The sequence below is a fragment of the Wyeomyia smithii genome, chromosome 2 (genome assembly GCF_029784165.1).
Source record: "Wyeomyia smithii strain HCP4-BCI-WySm-NY-G18 chromosome 2, ASM2978416v1, whole genome shotgun sequence".
NCBI lineage: Eukaryota > Metazoa > Arthropoda > Insecta > Diptera > Culicidae > Wyeomyia > Wyeomyia smithii.
The window spans coordinates 31,151,282-31,173,296 of record NC_073695.1 but is presented as its reverse complement, the minus strand read 5'-3'; the positions used below and the strand labels follow the sequence as shown (position 1 = coordinate 31,173,296).

Sequence of the window (22,015 nt, the reverse complement as noted above, 5' to 3'; positions counted from 1 at the left end):
GGAAAGTCGGGTTTCAATTTCTGGCTGGTCGCGCTGGGTATGTGGGTGTTTAAGCACCCGTCCATCTGGCCGCTGTTTTGAAGATTTCGGTAGCTGTTTGAAGATTTCGATAGCAGGAAAATCTGCCAGAGATAACAAGAGAATTAGAATCATCGGCGAATGGCAATCCGAAATGTCGATGTATTGAACAAACCGGCAAGTGTTATTACTGTTGTGAAATACAATGCCCCAAAATCAAGGCAAGAAATAATTCAACAATGTTCTTAAAACGTGTTTGTGGCCCTGAGAAGGGCCGATTGTAATTTGTACTTGTTCTCATTCTCAGTCCCGCAACAGCATTTACGATATTGCGTTTTGAAAAAAGACGGTTATAGTTTGACATCACAGTAAAATTTCGACCCTTTTATCCGACAGGAGAACGGAAGTGTTGTCGTTAAAGCCTCGCAACACGACTCGATGCACAAGCATGCGTACATTTGTATTGCGAAACTGGGAAAAACTGCGATTCAACTTTATTCTTGTTCTGGATACGGCAACGAGTGAAACCGCATAGCTTCTGCTGTTGTTCATTGTCGTTACACCGGTGCCGGCTATAGAGGTAAATGAGCTGATCATCATCAAATTGATTAACCCCAATCGAGTGTATTTTCAGACCTATTGCAATAAACACATACATTCCCGGCAAAATGAAGTTCTACTGTACTGGGTATATGGACACTGTGGTATCGAGGGCAATGAAAACGCTGACTACCTCGCAAGACAAGGATCAGCACAGCAATTCATTGGACCTGAGCCATTTCTGGGCACCTCCAAATCCGCCGTCAAGCGCGAAATCAAATCATGGAAAACGCTAGAAATAGCTAACCGATGGAACAATACACAGAGTGGCAGACAAGCTTAACAGTTTATCTCTCGAAACCCTGCTACAACCAAGAGGCTTCTCGGTCTCAAGCGTGGTGAGCTACGTCTTTATACGGGAGTTATTACCGGACACCAGAGCTGCGAAATTTCGAAACTACAAAATGAATATCACACAACAATAATTTCATTCTCTCAGATTGAGACTGACATTGAGTGCCACCCGTGTCCATTCTCATTGAAAATCATGTCAGTGAAAAAATGATATTGTCTAGAAACATGTAGAATATATTTGATCTGGGCCAATCCAATGCATAAACCTGATGAAGTAAATGAGCATCTACATTCCCAAACACATAAACATCGCTAAAACAACACAGCGCGTGCGAAATCGCAGTAGTCAGTATTACCACTGTCAACCGATTTAACCTGAAAGTAATTTCATTCCCAGCTCGTTCGAGCTCAAATCGATATTCACAGCATTCAATTTCAACTGAGGCGGGGGCCTAGCGCGATTGGTAACATCTCCGCCAACCACGCTCGACGCCTGGTCCGCTAATCAACGGGTCGTAAGTTAGGGTCATGGCCTCGCGGGCGTCGGTGATTGGCACAACAACAGTGGCGGAACAAGACCAACGGAAAATAAGCGAGAATAAAAAATAGTACGAGGGTGGTATCCAAGACACGACCGCATGTTTGACGTAGGACTACGATAGTTTTATATTTCATTTAGAGAATTCAGACTTTGTTCGATTTAACCACGTTTCACTTTCGACACGGTTCGACTTTGGCACGCATAAGCCAAAAACGATCGGTTATGTTTAATCATAATCTTTAATTTTCTTGTTTTGCTTTCAACCAATTCAAACTCATCAACCATCAAAGAAAGCCATTTTGTCCATTATGTTGCCGCAGCCGAAACCAAAATAGACATGATCAAAGCAGTACTTAATACCGTGCTATACCTCTAATTACTCGGAAGGGTCATATCAAGTGTCTAGGTCGTTGAAGGCTTCATGCGGACCTGTCCCCGGTGCTTTCCGGATACTTTCAGATTATTGAGCTTAAATCCATCAAGCGACACCTCTAACAACTTACAATCCTAAAACTAGTTCGTTGGTGGCCACATATTGTTGAGGTCATATGCCACCAGAAAGTCATAAAAAGAAAAGCGTTTACTTTTAACATGGTCCGATTTTGACAACCGAAAAAATTCAGATTTTTTTTTCAAGGACATCTATTTGAGAAAAAAAAAAACTGTTTTTAACATTGATGAATACCTTTCATCCTAATGCAGACAAATTTCTTCAACACGCGAAGAGGCAATTTTTTATATAGGTCTTAATTGAGAACGATTTAGTAGAAAGTAAACTTCCTTTCATCTTCAATTGCGCTTGTGAAAGATAGCTCACTTACCGATTCCAAAGCAGCATGATTGTCAGTTTCTTACAACTGTTTAGCAAAGATGTCACATAAAAAAATCCTGTATTTACAAGTTAGTTGGAAAAGTGACGATAAATAGTTGCAGTTTTTAGTGGAAAATGTATATTTACAAAAATTTTGAAACTAACAGCTGAACCAGAAAAAAATTAATCAGTTTCAAGATACCAATAAAAAACAAACAAAAATATGCCATATTTGAAAGTCATCGGTCTGTTTCTTTCAAAAATAAACCTAGCTCGGTTTGATAAACAACATTAACCTCTCCAACTGATGTTTGCGTAATTTTGTTCAATTACAAGTCCGGCAATGACAGGTTCATATGTTTAGGTTCACATGTTTAGTATCTTTACACGGTTGTGTTTATATGTTGTGTTGTGTGACAGGTTGTATTTATATGTTTAGTAATAGTTTCTTGCAGATGCTGATGTAATATTTTTGTAATTGAAAAATACGAATATGAATGTTTTAAACCTAACGTCAAAATGCATATAATTTGGGTTTTCTCTATACCACAACCGCGTAATGCAACTAGGATTGTCAAATTGAACTAAATTTATTCAACTGGAAACATATAACCATCAGTACAGCTTAAACGAGCTATCTGAACTATCTGTTTAAAAATCTTTACGAAGCATATTGGTTTTCTATTGTCTTTTAAATAGCCTATAGTTGGTCATTTAAATAAATCTGAGAAAAACAGAGTGTAGAATTCTAAAACGCAGCAACCCAATGCAACTTCTAATTTTAGGAGTTTGAAAGAAGTTTTTATCATTAAACATGGACATGAAAATCACTACGGTTGCAGTTCAAATGCCATCTACTCGTCACGACAACCAAAACGAAACGAATCTACTCGTCACGACAACCAGAACGAAACGAGCAACGGGATAGCAAGCTTCTGATTAGTAGAATGTCCACGATTTTTAACTCAACTTTTGTTTAAGAGATATTTATAAGGGATAAGAGATAATTATTGTATAACAATCTTTCGCAATATTCTACCTGTCGATTAAGACATTGGTGGTGGAAATCTGTTCAGGGGTTGTAATACAATAAGCACTTTAAAACTATGAGAAAACATCTGTTGCAGCTATATAAAGCGAGCTCGTGATTGGTTGAAAGCTGCGAAACTGAACTAGAAAAAGTGGATTTCAACTGAATTTTTTACTAATTTACTGTTCAATGTAGGGGTAAGCGGGGTAAGACCGCCCCCTTAAGCATTTCTGCTTATAGAAAAAAAAGTTGCGACTGCAATTTCATTTTTTCTTCGCTAAAAGGTTCTTCTATTCAATACCCGCATTTAAAAAATAAGAACTGAAATATTTTTGTTTTTTCCCAGCTTTTTTTTTCAATTTTAAAAATTCATTGAAAATGTGCAGATATTTTTCATGCGAGGTAAGCCCGCCCACCAGCGGGGTAAGATCGCCCACCATTTTTTTAATTATAACAAATATTTTTAGGGCCAAAACGGTTGATTTTAACGGTATGGTGTTTTTGACAAAGTTGTAGATGGTATTTTTTTTTTTTTCAATAAAATATGCACTGTGAAAAATCTGGAAAAAAATTTCTAAGTTTTAACTTTTTTTTGTTTTTGGTTATCCAAGTTCAAATCAATGTTTAGGTAACATTTTGTGGCCTTCAAAATAAATAGATTTTTCATTTCAATTTATAATAAACCTGTCTTTAAGCTAAAAATAAAAACTCAATAAACCTGTCTGTATGATATTTTTGAAGACTTATTATGTATAGAGTAATAATAATTATTATTAATTTTTTTATTCGTATTTTCATTTATTTATGTTTTTATTTTTTGAAGAACAAAATTACCAACCACTCTATACATCAAACAAACCGCCCAAAAAAAATTCTTTACAAAATTTGAGCTATTAATATTTTATTACTCCATGATTCAACAACCATCAAATTTTAGCTTACCTTTTGTAGATATTGCTGGCAAAAACATGATTTTTTTGAAATAAATTAAAAAAAAATTTAATTCTATTTTTATATCTTTTTTTTAATTTTTTTACAGTGTTTACTTTTTTGGAAGTAAAAAACTACTATTTTCAACTCTGCCGGAGACGTCATACCGATCAAACAAACCGTCCTGGCTCTAAAATTATTTTTGTTCATTATTACTATTTTTAAACAAGTTTACTTTTTTCAAAAATTATTGGCGTTAAAATATTACTAGAAAAGCTTCAACCAAATCGAAAATGGTCGTTTCACATCGGTGTCTTATGTGGCTTGAAATTGCTTTACTGATCCTGAAAATATACCCTTTGTAGTGTCGAGGCATTTGGGTCTTGAAGTAAAACAACAAGCAGTTGTATACGCGGCGGTTTTACCCCATGTATAGTGGGCGACTTAACCCCCAGTGGAACATTATCATATTCCACCGAAAAAGTAGTCAAAATTACAAGATTTCTCACGGCCTTCGATATTTCCGAAAGAAGACAGATTCAGACAAGCGATTAAACGTATATTCACGAATAAAACTATAGATTTTTAGACAGAAAAACCTTAAGTCCCGTTGCCGCAAAACAATAGCGCATTGACTGGTTGCCAGCTGGAAGGTTGTTTTTGAATATTTCTGTGACCGTTCACGCACTATCAAAAAAGAAAGGGGTGCAAAATGTTATGTAATTATACTGTAATAGACATGTTAATGAGTTTTTTCAATTATTATATAACTTGGTAGTAAAACTACGGTGGGCGGTCTTACCCTGTTTACCCCTACAATGTACAATGATATGTCAATTATTGTATCACATGCTTTGGCAACCGTCGTCGTTCGATCAAAGCATTGGTGGTCAAAATCCGTTCAGTTGTAATCACATATCGGATGCAACATCCAACATCGTGATACACTGTTGCGTACAGAATTATTTTATCCCCGGCCGCACAGCGTAGTGTGCGAACACGCACCACTGTACGTCGACAGCAGCTTCATTGTTTCCACTTGGCTTGACTGCACATAAATGGCAATCGAGTGCTACTGCACTGACGACGAGCGACCGTCTTCTCATACATGGCTCGGTGCAGTACTGTTGCCTGTGTCAGCATGTTTTCCTTCAAGACATCAGTTTAAATAACATTCTCACAGCAGATCATTTAACTGTCTGATAAAGGAGGTTGTTACGAACTCTCCGTAAAAGCTTCACTTCCAAGACATCAAAATAGTCTAGGTTCATGGAAGCAAATATTAGTTGACCTATTGGGACGGGGAGACCCTGTCAAATTTTTTTTTTTGCCACTGAATGGAGGTTGTCATAGCAGGCAGTTGGTGTCCACTCATGAAATCTGTGCAAGGAGTGCTCGCATGTGATTGGTACATTGTTCGTGAAAATACGACCTTGAAACTTTTCATCAATTTTCACTGTTTAACAATTAAGTAACAATGATATATGAAGAATCACAAAATTGTCCATCTTTTTATCAATCCAACGACGTATTGATTATTGTGATCCATCATGTGGTTACATCAGTGTTACCGTTTGAAATCTTTCATTCCGACGTTACACCTTGGTTTTAGTTTCCGCAGAATGTATCTCGATATAGTGCGGTTAGACGTAGTCCTACGTCAAAAATATTCAACTGATACTTTGTTGCTGAAAATTCGCAGTTCTGTCGGACACTGTCCTGCTCTTTATCACCTGAAGAACATCGGAATTGTCGGATGTGGAAACTCTCGCTTCTGCAACCTTGCAGTTGAAACGTCCGCTCACCTCCTTTGTTATTGTGAAGTCCTTGCATTTGCAAGGTACTATTTCTTCGGGCATTACCTTTATACTCGATATCAGGTATGGAACTCTAATCCTAAAAAGGTCGTTAGTCTATTTGACTATGCGATACCAAATTGGAACACAGCATTACTACCAACCAACCCTACTCCATCAAAAAGTCATAATCTGTGTACAGCAATCAGGGCCTGCCACAAAAAATAATCAATATGATGGCCGCAGTGGCTCTTTTAGTCCCAATGCCCTTCAGCCATACAAAATAAAAGGAAAACGTTGACATCAGACAGGCTGTCGTATTCTAGGTTAACTCTGCGGCCGTGTCTGATAAACAACCTCTTCAACTATTTTCCTGTGTGGAATCATCACTGCGACAAGAAACATTTGATCTATTTTCATATTGCCCAGGAGTTTTCTTTACTCCGCACTTCATATGATTGGCAGTATCACTATTAAAGTAAGTGATATGCTTATCATTTATATACGTGCTTGTGTGTGAGTTTTACCCTTCTGTTTCAAGCTCACTGCTGTAATACACCGACCCTTTTTCCATCCTGCTAATATCACCTAATTACAATTCTTCTCTTTTATTGAATATTCCGAGACGAGACCGGATTCGCCGGAATCCCGCCCAATCTGCACGGAAGCTGGCCAGGAACCTTAAAATGAACCGAGAATCAATCCGCCTGCTTCTGCGCAAGGATTTACAACTTACACCGTACAAAAAACAGGTGGTTCATGGGGTTACCAAAGCTAGAAAGGACAAGAGGTACCAACGGTCGCGGGAGTTGCTCGGTTGGCACGCAGATGACGAGATTATATTTTCGGACGAGAAGCTGTTCGTTTCGAAGCAAACAGTCAATCGCCAATATGATCGAGTTTGGAGTGTGAGCCTCCAGCAAGCTCCTGCGGACAAGCTGAACGTTTCCCGGTTCCAAAATAAGACGTCAGTGATGGTTTGGAGCCATTTGCAAGAAAGGTAAACTGCCTCTTATTTTTATCGATAAAGGGGTCAAAATCAACGCAGCGTACTACCTGGACACGGTTTTGAATAAAAATGTTCTGCCTCAAGCTGAACTATTGTTTGAAGACGATTACTACTGCTTCCAGCAAGATGGCGCCCCATCTCACACCGCAAAGGTTGTTCAGGCGTGGTGTGAGGAAAACTTGACCGATTTCATTTCGAAGAATGAATGGCCTCCGTCGTCTCCGGATCTGAATCCACTGGATTATCTCGTGTGGGGATACATGATGTCGAAGCTGAACGACTATAAAATAACAAATTTGGAGCAATTGAAGCGAGTTATCACGAAAATCTGGGACGAGATGCCGATGGAGCACGTGCGCGCCACTTGCAACGACTTTCCGAGACGTCTGAAGCTGGTTCGATCAGAAAAAGGTGGTGTAATTCCGAGATATCGTCTGTGAAGTATCTTTATGAGTTATTGAATAAAGCTATGAAAGCCAGATTCAGATTTTCTTCTTATTCTTTAAAATATTGAGATTTTCCTGTGTGACCGGAATTTTTTGTCACCCTGTACAGTGTCGGACATCTCCCAGATGGTCTCGAGGTACGATGCTGGCCTAACAAGCCAGTCGTCGTAGGATCGAGTCTCTACTTGGGAGAGACTGTTAGTGTCAGTAGGATCGTAGCGCTAGCCCCGCAATTGTCCTGTACACTAAACAGTCGGCTGCGAAGTCTGTGTATAAAAAAAAACAGAAGGTCAAGTTCCGAATCGGAATGTAGCACCAAGGCTTTACTTACATTGTCGGACATAGGATAAGCAACTAACGAATCTCGGATAAAAAAAACACGTTAGTTTTAGTATTAGATTTAGTTTCAGCTCGTACTCGGCAGCGAGGATAAAAAAATTGCCTTTAGCGATTTGATTGGCTCCGTAAAACATTAATTTGTATTGTGCCGTGTCAAATAAATATTGTGTGATAAGTTAAGCAACTAGTTCGAGGTATGCAAACCAGACTCAAAAAATATAGATTTAACCCTCTAGTGCCCAGTGCCGCCTCTAGACGGTCGTTAGTCAAACCTCTAAAAAGCTTCAATAAGGACTCAAAAAATGTTTATAAGGCCTCATAATGATTTTTTCGAAGTCCGTCTAAAAATTAATTTGGGCACTAGAGGGTTAAGCGACACTCATTGCTTTCGGGTTCAGATGTTTTTTTTTTTTTTTTTCATTTACGTCATTTCAGAGAGGTTGCAGTTATTTATTTTAAAATAACATTATGTAAGCACAAAAGAAGTTGAAATACGATGATTTTTGCCAAGAAACTTTCCCCAACGTGATTCTACAAAATGGTGTGTAATTACTTGTTGTTAGAGTAACATTTGGATTGAATAAATACTTGCAAAATTGATCCTACTCCAAGCAATACTAAAAGTTATCTGCTGTACCACCTAGTTGCTTAACTTATGTCCGACACTGTAATTAACTATTGAATTTTCTCTTCAGTCCGGTAGGCATCATGAAAAATTTAAATTTGGACGTGTTGCCAAAATCGAACGAGGCCTGTAATTGTTGTTAACATTTTTCGTTACCCGATTTCTTTGATATACTATTTGGGTCTCTCAAAAAGTGAACAAAATAGTTTCTGGAGTATCAGCAAAGAAAGTAAATATTTTATTTGTTAAAATTTAAACAATGATGCGTATTGCGTATTATTGTGATGTCTGTAGGCGAATAGTAGCTTATGATAGCTAAAAGTATCTAATTAAAAAAGTCCTGATGCAACTTTTTTGTCTCACTTCTACTACGTTTCGCAGAAGAGCAACATCACTGGTATAGGCACCCAAATATTGCATGGTATTTGATATTCTAAGTGATATTCAGTGTGTTTATTTTGTCCCAAGGAAAAGTTAATTGGGATTTGAGATGAAAATCGTTTCAGTTTTGTATTGTGGCGTGACCAACTAGGATAACGGTCGAAAACATTCGAATGAATGTAATAACTTTTCATCGTGTAGCGAATAAAAATCAAAAAAACCCTTTATTTATTCTCGCGGACATATTTTTTGTCAAATTTTTGATCCCGAGACATTCATGCAACGATGAGAAATGTGACGGTTCAGGTAAGAAAAGAAAAGGTTGAAATTTTCAATTTTAAATGCTAATATTTTCTGATTTAAGGATTGTAAAACTTCTTACTGTCTTACTGCATCATTAAGCCACTTGTCATCAATGTCATTGTGTCATTAATTTTTTTCTCGTACGAACGGACGAGTAGTTCAGGATTCCAATCACATTTTTTCTCCGAAGTCCAAAGATATCACTTTCGCTGTAACTCTCCCCGCATGCAATCCGCTGTTAAATGTTTCAACGACTTGGTGTCGTCTGTATACACGTCTGTGGCCAGGACATGAGACATTTTGTCTACAGTATAAGCCAAGCAGTGCAACTACATTATAATGAGATATACTTGTTGGTCTAGCGGTAACATAAACTGTCTGGTGTGCCATTGGATGTACACCCGGCACTCTCCTGTAACCACCTGGCTGTATCCTTTGGCACCGGATACATGTTTAAATGTTGTTCCGATGCATCCTAGCTGCCGGCTATCGTGTAGGTTGAAATTCCCCTGGTGATGCAGTATTGTTATGCTTTTCATACGGTTTGGATTTTTTAATGCAGTGAACTTTCCCGCCACATCGAGCATACAGCGTGGAAAACTGTGAATTACGCTTCGCTGCATGCATCACGCCATGATTCATTGAAAATGAGCTTACGAATTTAATTAGCAATAATTAAGCAGATCATTTATTTTCGTTTGCTGTACAAATACTGTACTTTTATTAACTCTTGGACACTTGCATCCGGTCAAACCCATTTTTGAATTCAATTTTAATATATTTTATATGAACGAAACCGTTCAAATCATTCAGTAATCTCCTAAAATTTCATTTTCTTTCGAGTTATTCTTTCTTGTATTCTTTTTTTTTTTGTTTTACAGGATAAGTTCACTCCAAAAGCTCAAACCGAGAAAAATGAAAGATTGTAGCTATTCAACCATTCCTGTTCCTGTTCCTTTTTCAACCAACCATTTAATTTTGTAGACCAGTGTAATCTACATCCTTGCGACAACGGTCAACACAACAATTTTTTTTGTTTCTTAATTTCTGTTATCTTCAGTTGAGAATTAATTCTCAATTTTTGTGACGAATTTTAATTTCGGAAATTGTTCAGTTTCATACAAACCAAACTGCATAGAGTATAGTTCTGGAGCATCGAGCAAAAGATCAAACAAAGCCCCGAGTAACAGAAATGTGGACTCACACTTAATCTATCTCGGCAAACTTCCCAACAGCTGATTGAGCTCGGCGAAGTTTTTAACGAATGTCAGCAATATATTTCGACGAACATTCAGCAAATATATCGATTTACCGTAAACCAGCAAGTATTGACGTTTCGTTTGCCGAAGTTCTTGAAAATTCTGCCGAGAACTTGTAGAACATTTCGCTGAGTTTATCAGCTGTTGAGTTCTCGGTAATAAAATCTAAGTGTGATACTGCGACAGTGAGTTTATATGAAAAATCGGTGAAACTGTAGATGAACATCAGTTCAAGGAGGTTCGACTTTTGCAGAGAATGTTAAGCTTTATTTATTTGATTGCATTGGAAAAGCAATTTCAGCAACATGCTAATGATAATAAATGCATATAAAAATATGATTTGAACGAATCATTGGTTTAATTTTTTTTAATTTCTGCACCGAATTGTAAAGAAGCTGATTGGAGTTGAGCATTTGTTTTTGCTATGCTTTTCTATGAGAAATCGAATAATTGTATACAAATGTATGTGAGTCCACCCAACGTCGTACAAATAAGACCGTCCAATCATGTGACAAACGGAAGGTTAAGTCGGTGAATTGCACACCATTAATTTCCATTGAAAGTGTAGAATATATGAATAGACCTATTTCCTTGAATTGCTTTCAGATCGGATAGAAAAGCAGTTGACATACAACGTAAACAACACTGTAAGCTTGTTGAAGGGAAAACCTCGACACCCCATAAAAGTTCAATGCCAAAAGTATCATTTATTTTCGCGATGTACTGTGAAAATCGACTTCGCACACGAGAGTGTTCTGTTGTGTCGCTGCTAGACGACGTGATGCAAACGAAAGGTTATTCAGGTCGACTGTAATCAAATGCCGCTTTATTATCCCTGCGTACCTACCCTGTCTCGCATAATGCTGAAGCTTTAAACTGCATAGCAATTCACTCTCTTTCAATGGGGCGCGCCGCGTCACCGTTGCGTCGGATGCTACTGGCGGAAGATTTGTGAGTTGTTTTCTTCACTGCAGATGCTGGCAGATAGTTTTATTCTTTGCATACAACTCCAGAGCAACACCAGAGAATAGGGTTTATTCATTCAGCAAGAAGTGCAGCAGCGAAAGCTTTCACGAGCGTAAAATCGTAATCAACGAGATGTGATGTGATGATGGTTGAAAATTGCATGTGATGAGGGCTGTAAATTACAAATGTTCGTCTGGGGATGTACGTGTTTTTTTATTCCGGCAGTCTGCTTAAGGGGACTTTTCCTGTGCAAAGCAAGTGGTTGTTAACAGATAACATTTATGTTCGTCCTTTTGTTCCAAAATGTGAAATGTGATTCTCGGCTGTGCGCAATTAGTGAACATTCACTGTACGCGGCATATGTCGCAGCACTGTTGGGCATAAGTAAAATTGAAGTTCAGCAACGGTGAACTCGTTATATTCGAAAATAATTGTTCTGGTATACTAAAAAAAACCTTTCATAATGACGCCGGCTGTTCTGTCCTGCACACGGAGGGCCACAATTAATTAGCAATGTCTGATGTGTAAGTCTGTATAAGTAATGATTCAATTTTTATTCCAAAAATATTCGACAATGGTTGTAACAACAAAACTATAATGAAAAAAATAAAAGAAAATTCATCATCAATTCAACCTGAAGCAAGCGCACATCAACCTAAACCAAATATTGTATGAATTCAGCAGAGCAACGTACAATGAAGCGAAGACGAATCCAGGATTGGAAAATGGTATATGCGCGTTTCCGCTGTACCTTAACTCTTTTCCTGCACTCTCGGTCACATAGTTTGCGCCTTTTTCTCTCACGTTGTCACTGCATTGTGGCTGAAGCAGTTGATAACTGGATCATAAATATTACTTGTTGATCAAAAAGCTCCACTTATTTGCACTACGCCGGGCAGACTACCGAAGAACCGGTGGAGAAGTACGTGACAATCCTGTTTCCCCCGTTGCAGCCATATCATCCATTTCATCCTATAAATAAACCACTTGTAGAGGTGCTGTCGTGCATGTGGGTGGAAAATGTGCAGTTCATACGTCGGATAGTCCTTTTTCACGGTAGCATAAGCATATTCTGTACCTTCGCCTCCCAGGAAACACACCGAAATGAAATTTATGTTCCGACTGACACAGGAATATTAAGTTGAGTTGACTCATTTTCGCTCAGTGTAAGTCGACACCCGGTACTGAGTTACAGCCGTATTTTAGCGTTGCCTGAGAAGTGCTAACAATGAAACGTGTACACTTCAAACCGTAAAGAATTCCAATCAGATAGCAGTGTGAACGTCAGGAAGCAGTGTGACATTATTCACCGGGACCTATCATTTCGTGGAAATATGGTAATGTCCCCCTGGAAAGCTACTAGTGTATGGGGATTATAGCTTCCTTATGGTCACATTGTTTTATGACTGCTTAAAAAATTATGCACTTCGACGCAATTTGTCTTTTAGAAGCAGCTATTAGTTAAACAGTTCAAAAGTTGTGGTTGAACTTAACTCACTTTTCCCCCTAACTCCTCTTGGTATATAATTATCAATGAACGTTCAGCACACGGTAATTATCGCCGCGAACCAAGGAAGCAAATTAACGCCACCCAAACACAAACAAAAACATGTGACGGAAACAATCCATCAGTTCCTGCTTAGTGCGCTTCGACTACAACGGACCCACTGGGTAAACATGTGAACGACTTGCTGATAGCCGAATCAGGCGAGAATTGTGCCGCTTCACCGGGTACTTTGTATATACTATCCCTTGTGCAGATCCGCTTGTAGCGATGGTGATTACCGATTTGCTACTAAGAGCACTATTTCCCTGTTTCCTCTCGAGCGACGAAAATCAACCCACTGCCGAAGCGCCCCAAACTGTTCGTGCGAACCACCCTTCGCCAATCTCACATTCTCGTTTCATCGTATCTAGTACTACCTCAGCGTTGTATGCTGAGAATTCTTCAAGTGAAAATGTTGCGTTGCAAGCGAGAGTGGCACGATTTCATCGATCGACTTTTTTAATGATTGGGATTTGATGAAATCATCATCATCGTCACCACAGCCGGTTCTAGAGGGGGAGGGCATGGCCCCCACGTTTTGAGGGCCCCAACAAAATTTCACTTCCAACAAAAAATTCAGTGACATTTAAAAAAAAAACTGGAATTTATACGAAACTAACACAATCCTTCTACAACCTATCTTTAACTTTTATTTTTGTATGACATGCTCCTTAATTGAAATTTTGACAACTGAAAAGGGGCAGCACATTCATCATCAACATCATTATCAACATCATTATAATCATCATCGTCATCATCAATCTTTCGCGAATATCATCCATTTTTACTATCCAGAACAAACAACGTAGAATTACACAGACAGAATCCGTGCATCACAATCCGCTGAAGGTATCTCTCCATCCCGTTTTCCATGTGGTGCAACTTTGTAGATTATGCTGCTGCAAACGGGAATTTTACTACCACTTGAATTTTCCTGCGTTTTTCAAAAATCAAGTGGCGTAGGAAAGTTTTACCACGAGTGGCGGTTCCTCTCCGGTAGACGCTAATAGTTTGTCAGCATCGAGTGTAACCGAGTCAAGCAGCTCCATCGGGGTGGAAAATGATTCCAATTAGATAACCCGGAAGCAGCTGGGTGTAAACTTGTGAATGCTTCCGTCGATGGCAGACAGGAAGGTAGCGCATTTCTGAGATATTTATCATCAATTTTTCACTTTGCAAGCCTTGTCTGGTAACATCCTAAAGTGACATCTTTTAAACAAATAATGATAATGGTGATCGTGATATTCAAACACGGCTGATCAAGAGCGACTACAGTTTTATTTATTTATTTATTCTGGTTAAACATACTGCTGTTCCAAATTGAACCTACAGTAAAAGCATCAATTATTAACATGATGAGATGTTGGAAACGCCAATTTATGAGCGTAGCGAAGGGATCGTCGCTCAAATGGGGCCACATAAAATAGCATCGTAAATTTCTGTGAACAATCATCTTCCGTCCGTCGGTCGCCGACCGGTCTGAAAAAGATACAAGAAGCAAACTTTGGTGGAACTTGTGAACCGGTCCCTTGCGATTGAGCGGCGGTTGACAGTTTAAAGCGGGTAAGGACCTGGTGTAAATTCAGCGAAGCGCATGTATACCTACCGTCAAATCGAAGGAAATCGGTTAATAAAATATTCAATGAACTCTGTTGTACCCCGGTATCATAACGAGGCCGCGAGGCAGACTGAGAAGCTAACGCCATGTGCCATTCTATGTTTACTATTTTACAACTCAGTTAATGTTGTGTCGCAAGGTCTGCGAAGTAATTTAGTAAATTTCCTTGGGAACCCGGCATCAGCGTAATTTGGGTTGAAAATGCTTTTATGGATGTGAAAAAAATCACATTATACTGAGCAGTATCGTTGCCTTTCCGGAAATGATTTGCGAAACCGTATTGGCTGTAAAAAGCTAGCAAAAATTCATCGGGAGCTCACAATCATTAACCTGAAAAACTGAGTTTGAAGCGAAATACAAAAAGCTTGGAAACGACATGGAGTGGTCATTTACGAGGAACTCAATAAAAGATAGGAGAAGAAATCTTGAAAATGTAAGAAAAATTGAAACATGAAAATCCACGAACACTTAAGCATGAAAAATAAAAGGGAACTGGAAAAAATGAGATTGAATATGAATTTAAATTTAATTATCATTATCGAACTATAATTAAATTACCAAACAGATATCAGAAATAAAGTATTGGGGTACTATTTAAACATTGTGGTACTATTTAAACAAGTGGTCTGTGGTTAGCGATGTCGGTCGGCTAGCTCTCCCACACGGTTGTGATATCGGGTTCGATTCCCGATCGAGTCAAGGAGCTTTTCGAGCTGAAAATTTTCTCAACTCAGCACTGGGGCACGGTGCACGTTGTACTTATCCTACACATGCAGAATGTGCCAAAAACAATATCGATAACGAATTCTCTCAACTATAATCTAGTTGATCGAGACCGCTATTAGTTCCAAGGCTAAGCGTGCGATATTGTTAAACATTGAAAAACAGAACGAAACAGATAAGTATTTTAAAATAGAAATGTTATCGACGCTCTTAAAATAGGATATTACGAAACGTTTACCATTCAGATATTTAAAAATTCTTTAGAATGATAACGATGGAAGTAAAAAAAAAATTCAAAAACCATAAATACTCGTCCCAGGGTGTCGGTCTAGGGTAGTTGGTAACGTCTCCGCAAACCACACTGGTGGCCTTCGAATTCCAACGCCGAGTGTCGATTGTTGTGTGGTGGTACTGTGTACTGTCGCACATAGCAATTCAGTCCCATTTGCAGTTTCAGCAAGCCAAGCATGCTTGTCATTATCCTCAGTATGTGGAAAGAGCGGAGAAATAATTCACCGCGCTCTTTCCTTTCAGTATGTGCCTGCGTGCAGCAATGCTTTCACAACACTACTTCTTTCTCCACTCCAAAGTGTCTCAAGTCTCAACCAACTTACAGAGAGACAAACACACTTCCAGCTCACCCTACATCTGTTAGAAACAAGAGGGGTGAATCACTCTACAGAGAATACGCAGAAGTACACCTCAGTGTTCACTGGCGACCCACCGGTCAAAAGTGTAGTTCTCGTGTAGCTACACCGCGGAAACGAGTTCAACCAGGGTAGTAAACTCGACCGACACGAGCAACGCTGTCTATTTTTTTCTCCCAATCTCTTTTCCTCTTCTGCCATGCTCAAGAAACAAACTGTAAAAAGCACCGCAGACAGCTCTGCTGTGTAATAATTGTGCGTAATGTCCATACGTGTGAGAAAGTACACCATAGTTCATGGTCTCGCACGCAAGAGAGAGATTTCAGATTCTACCGCAGTGCTTTCTGGAAGCTCGCCAGATAAAAATCGTCCGTCGTTTTCTTCTAGCATGTGCGTTGATTTGCTCTTTAGTGTGAGAGCAGTTGTTTCCGCAGTGCAAGTATGTTCTTCTACACTCTAGAGATTTTCTGAGGAGAAAAGACAAGCATGAAGCCAAGAAAAACGCGTTTTTATATAATCTCATAACATTGCTTCTTACGAGACGGGACAACATGCTTGGATGTTTTCCCGAAGTTTTTCAGAAGGAAGTTGTTGAGTTCGTCTTTTGTATCGAATCTATGCTTAGTTAGCTACCGTCTAATAACTCAATTCTGGTGAAAATGCAAATGGGACGGACTCACTATGCGCGGCAGTGTAAATCTTGCAATATTCAAGTTATGAGCGACTCTTTTCACTCAAACATAGCTGGGGGTCTATACTTCCACCTACTTGCATTTGTTTTGTCATTTCGTAATTAGCGCTTTACTGGCTATTATTGCACTAAGTACAATGGCCAGAAATGATATCGAAGAGTATTTCAGGACAAAAAAAATGGCCTACTACCCCAATAAATATCGTGATGAAGTAGTACAAAGTCAATAATTTCAATATTGTACCAAAAACCGCCAATCCCCCAACTGTTCATAGCTACTCCCAATCGAAGATCATTGGGCTCTGATGAAGAGGACGCTTTCCGGATAGAAGCAGAATGCCAAAGATGACAAACATTTTGTATCAAATCTGGGCCAGAGCTGTCTGTACAACTTATTTTTACATCAATGGAGAATAATCATGTTTTAAATTTGTAAACCATATACAATTGTTATGAAATAAATAGTCATGTAAGAAGAACAATACTTTGAAAGTGTTCTTTCACATTTTTGGATGTCCGGATTATTGCGAATACAAGCCTCACTACAACGAACCCAACTGGTCCAGATTCAATCCTAGTCGACACAATCTGAGGATTAGGGTGCTGGATGGTGTCGCATTTCTTTGTGTCGATGATTGGCACAACACTGACGGAACTAGACCGACGGAAAATGAGCGAAAATAACAAAAAAAAATAGTCCAGGTGCCAAAATAAACTACAAGATGTTCAATAAGTTCGAATATACCTATAACTTTTCATCGTTGTGTAGGAGGTAGGAGCGTACCATGTGCATTCTATGTATTAGGATTGGTGTAAGCTTTCGTCTTATAAATAGGTTAACTGATGCGCATGGTGTCGATTCAATGTCATTTGTTGTTTGTTCACATTGCACGATGAAAGAAGAACCGCGACGTCGTAGTAAAGTACTTTCGCGGCACGCAAGTCAAGAGTTCGTGTTTTTCAATAAGAAATTCTGTCTCGCAACAAGTGCAGAATGTCCAAAATTATCGGCTGCGGTATCCAGGCATGGAGAAACCACAGCACTCCAAAGCGCATGTGTCCCATCTGCTAACAAACACACCACGCAGGGAATTTCGTATTACCCTTTGTCGCGAGATCAAGACAAAACACTGGAGAGCCATTCGTAAACACGCCAACCGAGGGTTTTTAACTTCGGCACATGAGGCAACCGAGAGCTCGCAGTTTCGGGGAACACACAAGCATTAGTCGCCACGAAGAGATTGACAATGAAATAATAATGGATAGTTGGATGTTAGCCATCGCATACAACCACCTGCAATATTTTTTTTCATATGTACTTTTGAAAAAATGAAGCGTTTGAGAAAACACGTGTAGGCATGCGGGCTCCCGAGGGCTCACGCAATCAAGAACACTCGGGCCTGTGTTTGCCGTATCTTTCGAACAAGAGCTGTTTTATCTAGAACACTGCGGGGTTTTCGTTTTGTATACGCATTGAAGGCAATCTAAATACCCTCCGTGGCATCGCTTGAAACACACAAGCGGTGATGTGGTAGGTTTAGACATGCCTGGCGGTATCCAGGCATAAGAAGCTGATGTTTTGTAGGGCGGCAATGAGTTTCTTCTTCTCGAAAAAAGCCTTCATAACAACTTTCACCTCAATCGAACTTTGGGGAACACGTGCCTCAAAGCGGTCAAAGTTTCATGAAAAATATCGATGAAAAAACAGCAGGGTAGGCAGTGTTACTTTGCACTCGTATCCAAGTGAGTTTTAAAACTTGCTCGCTCATTTATTCTCGGTTGCACATAAAACCCATCCTTTGAAAACATATTTTCGATCTAAAAACAAAACTTATCGCGTCACATCATCGCCTGCATCGTTGAATATATCGTGCACTGCATGCATTGCATGCATTTAAACTCAATCGATCAGAATGTGCTGTGCAAAAATAAATCAAACTATCGAGATGAAGCAGATTCAAGTTGAATTAAAATCTGGAAAAGTGTTACTCAGTTCAACTTTGCATGAGTTTATGCCATCACTGAAAAAAAGAACGATACGTCGAGAACTGGTATTATCTAAAAAAAATCGAAAAAATCGACTTTCTGGAACATAGTAATTTTTTAGCTGGGAATCTTTCTTATGTCAAATTCGAATTCAAAGTGTTAGAAGTTTTCAACAACCACTACATCTGAAGAAGGAGAGCCTGTTGTTTTGTTCAATTTCCGCAGTAAACCAGATTTTTTTGAATACTATTTACATTTCTGTAAACCTGCTTAATTCCCCTGTTTTAAAATGCAAAAAAAAATCATCCACATACCTCCACTACCGATCTTGTAATGAGTTTTTCCTTAAGTTTATTTTCCAAATGTGCCATACAATGTTCACATAGGAACGGTGAAAGAGGACTCCCCATCGGTGCTCCTTTTGTTTGAGGGTAAAATTTACCACGAAATGAAAAATAATTGTCTTCTATGCAAAGTCGAGTGACTTTAAGTAGCTACGTGCTTAAGTTTTCCAAGAGTTGTCACATCGATGAGAAAGAAGCCAATCTTTTAAAAGATTTATAGCTTCTACCACTGGAACACTCGGGAAGTGTGCTGGGACATCAAAAAAAAATATAATCTCGTCAGTATACATATCCTGTCGCTCCAAAAGTTAGCTATGAAAAACCAGGTTAACTTATACTGGGTTCCTGGTCATTGTGGAATCGAAGGAAACGAAAAGGCCGACTTACTAGCCTTACTAGGGTCATCTACTAACTTTGTTGGCCCAGAACCTTTCTGGGGAGTTTCCCCGAGCAATCTTCCGGTAATACAGTGCTTTTTCGCTTTTTTTTTTCTTCACAAATCTTTTTCGCTTTTATCAACAGTCGTTTTTATCACTACTCGCCAACATCACGCTCGATTTTCTCACGGTTTTTATTCGTTTTTATCACGTTTTTTTTAAAAACTTTAAATCAAGAATAATGTACTTCCAGTTGAAGAAAATGTATTCGAAACATCATTTTCATGTGTGCCTTGTGTCCTTGCATGTGTATAGTTTCATGAACTCAATTTAGTTGATCAATTTTCTGAAGCAACCAAGTGTCATATCTGTCACAAATAATTCGTGTCATAATTATGAGAAAAATGAACCGTGAAATACGTATTTCATTGACTTTGAAGCAAATATTACGTATTATTCGAGCAGTTGATAAAGAAGATCTGTTAAAAACTTAAAAATTCCTCATATAGCGTGGTTTTAAAAATTATCAAATCTAGCGGTTCCACAATTTCACATAAACAAGCGTTAGACTCTGCTAGCTATGCTAAATAATGAGCAGTACAAATTATATTGATATTGCATGTATAATTTCCATGAAAAAGTCCGCGAAAATTCAATGGAGAAAATATCAAAAACTAACCTTTTCTTGTTTATTCATTTGTATCTCGAACTTATATTCCATTCAACTATGCAAGTGCATCATTTTACTCAAAATATCATAAATTTCAATTAAATCCGAAACAAAAAAATTCACGGTTTCGCCAAATTCACGCCCATTTTTTTTTGACCGTGATAAAATCGTAAATGCACGGTATCAGGAAGTCAGACGGATTTGTTACCTACTCACTACAAACTTGCTTCGCAACATCGTCGTAGCAGGGGATGCCTCGAAGACAGAAATAGGTGCCATTATCATGTATTAGTTTTCAGATGGACAAATCAAAACCATCGCTAACGCTTCAAGAACACTGATTTGGGTTTGACTTCGACGTGGAATATGTCTCAACTGACCAGTTCGGATATTGAAACGTCATATCACGATTGATCAACAAACACGAGAAGCCTGATGAAAAATTCGTAGTTGCTGCGGTCGTCATTGAAGAAGAATTGGACAACGCCTAATGTGATTCGCTTAGTAATTTTTCAGTCACATTCGAAATGATTCGAAAGACAAGCTGCTTCAGACGGATATCCAGCACATCATCACTGGTTGGCCAGCAGTCAAACAAATCACTGATCCAAGACTTTTTGAGGCTTTTTGTGGCAGAATACTGAAGTAGATTCATCGCGATCGATGAAAATATCCAGAAATATGAACAAAATTGCCACCCTAACTTCAGCCACAACCGTAGCCGAAAACAGAAGGTTGTTGGAAACAGATTCATTTGGACTCCTCCGGACCAATCAAGAAAAAGTACGATCTGGACATCGTTGATTCTTCCAAACTTCTTAATCAACCGTGCCATTGAAAATAGAATTCTTGAAAAAGAATTCGGCAAGATTTGGAAAACCTGATGCAATGGTTACGGATACAGAAGCAAAATTTACAGTACCATATTCAAGCAGTCCTGTGAAAAATCCGGAATCATTCACATTCGTACCGCTTCCTACCATCCCCTGTCTAACGGGCAGGCGAAACAAATTGTAAACAGTGGACACCTTCAAGCGTTGACCGCGGAAATTTACAGACGGGGAAAACGTTACCAATGACGACTACTCTTAATTTGTTTCGTCATACGGAAATACATCAAGCCCAAGCAAAGTCAACTTTGGTCACTTTCTGTCACAACTCTAACTACTGTAGCAATGGTATACACCAAGATCAACAAGAACGCCAAAACCTGGATATAGAAATCTGCCACTATTATTGGGACGTTTGAAAAGGTGAATTACAATGTTCTACTGGATCAAGGTGTGGGACGAATCAACTACGCTCTAGGTATAATGAGACCCAGCAGCCATCACGAGAAGTCCATCTACCATTGGCAGAGCTAATTGCAGGTTTCGGATTAGAATTCCTGTTCAACCGAATTTTAATCCAAGAACCATCCACCAGCTTCAAGTCGAACTATTCCCATTGATGGTTCTGCCGATAGCCATATGAAAAATTGTGGACGATAAATAAATTTTTACGTTAATCTGAGAGGTCAGACAGTTGTTACTAATTTTATTCTACCCTAAATTCTGCGTCTTTGTCGCATGATTTTTTATGACTGATTTTACCTAACATCCAGTATAGTATGGTAATGATAGACATGCATATTTTGCACACCCTGCTTAATGAATAACATATCTAAACTAATGAAAATTTCTGCTCAATTAGTATTACCTTTTACGGTTTCAACTGGGCCGTAATGAAGGAAACCATCAGCGCCTCGTGAACGGACAGCTTCGCCGTAGGTTGAAACTCCCAGCGCTGGCACACCTGCAGCCAAGCCTTTTCCGCGCTCATCGACATGGGCGTTTGGAACCAGCTGTTGTAATCAATGTCCAGCTGACCACTGAGTAGCTGATCGAACGATTGATTTCCAATGTGAAACATAACATCAATCAACGTCTGCTGTTTCTCCTTTATACTTTGCCCTGGACTTTGCTGGAGTGGATTAACCTCTACATCGCTAACGCCCAACTGCTGCAATATCCATTCGAAATTTTTCCGAATATATTGATAGATCATCTGGAAGTTATTTTTTAAG

The 22,015-nt window shown here is 38.9% G+C and overlaps 2 protein-coding genes across 5 annotated transcripts in view; both read right to left on the bottom strand.

Moving 5' to 3' along the window:
- The window catches only part of LOC129721582 (uncharacterized), a 99,469-nt gene extending 86,338 nt beyond the window's left edge, over positions 1-13,131 (bottom strand). The window contains exons 1-2 of one of the 2 annotated variants that reach the window (XM_055674328.1): positions 12,384-13,131; positions 12,100-12,320 (exon numbers count right to left, since the gene is read on the bottom strand). The gene's annotated coding sequence lies outside the window, so the exon portion shown is untranslated. Of the gene's footprint in view, positions 1-11,229; positions 11,250-12,099; positions 12,321-12,383 lie in introns of those variants that run through there. The other variant, XM_055674330.1, reaches the window with a different exon arrangement.
- Positions 1-22,015, bottom strand: part of LOC129721570 (uncharacterized) — a 29,717-nt gene that overhangs the window by 5,086 nt on the left and 2,616 nt on the right. Inside the window, exons 5-6 of one of the 3 annotated variants that reach the window (XM_055674302.1) lie at positions 21,649-21,996; positions 14,193-14,373 (exon numbers count right to left, since the gene is read on the bottom strand). In XM_055674302.1, coding sequence (XP_055530277.1) covers positions 21,652-21,996 — 345 coding nt within the window. In that variant the 3' untranslated portion in view covers positions 14,193-14,373; positions 21,649-21,651. Of the gene's footprint in view, positions 1-14,192; positions 21,997-22,015 lie in introns of those variants that run through there. The other 2 variants (XM_055674303.1, XM_055674301.1) reach the window with 2 other exon arrangements.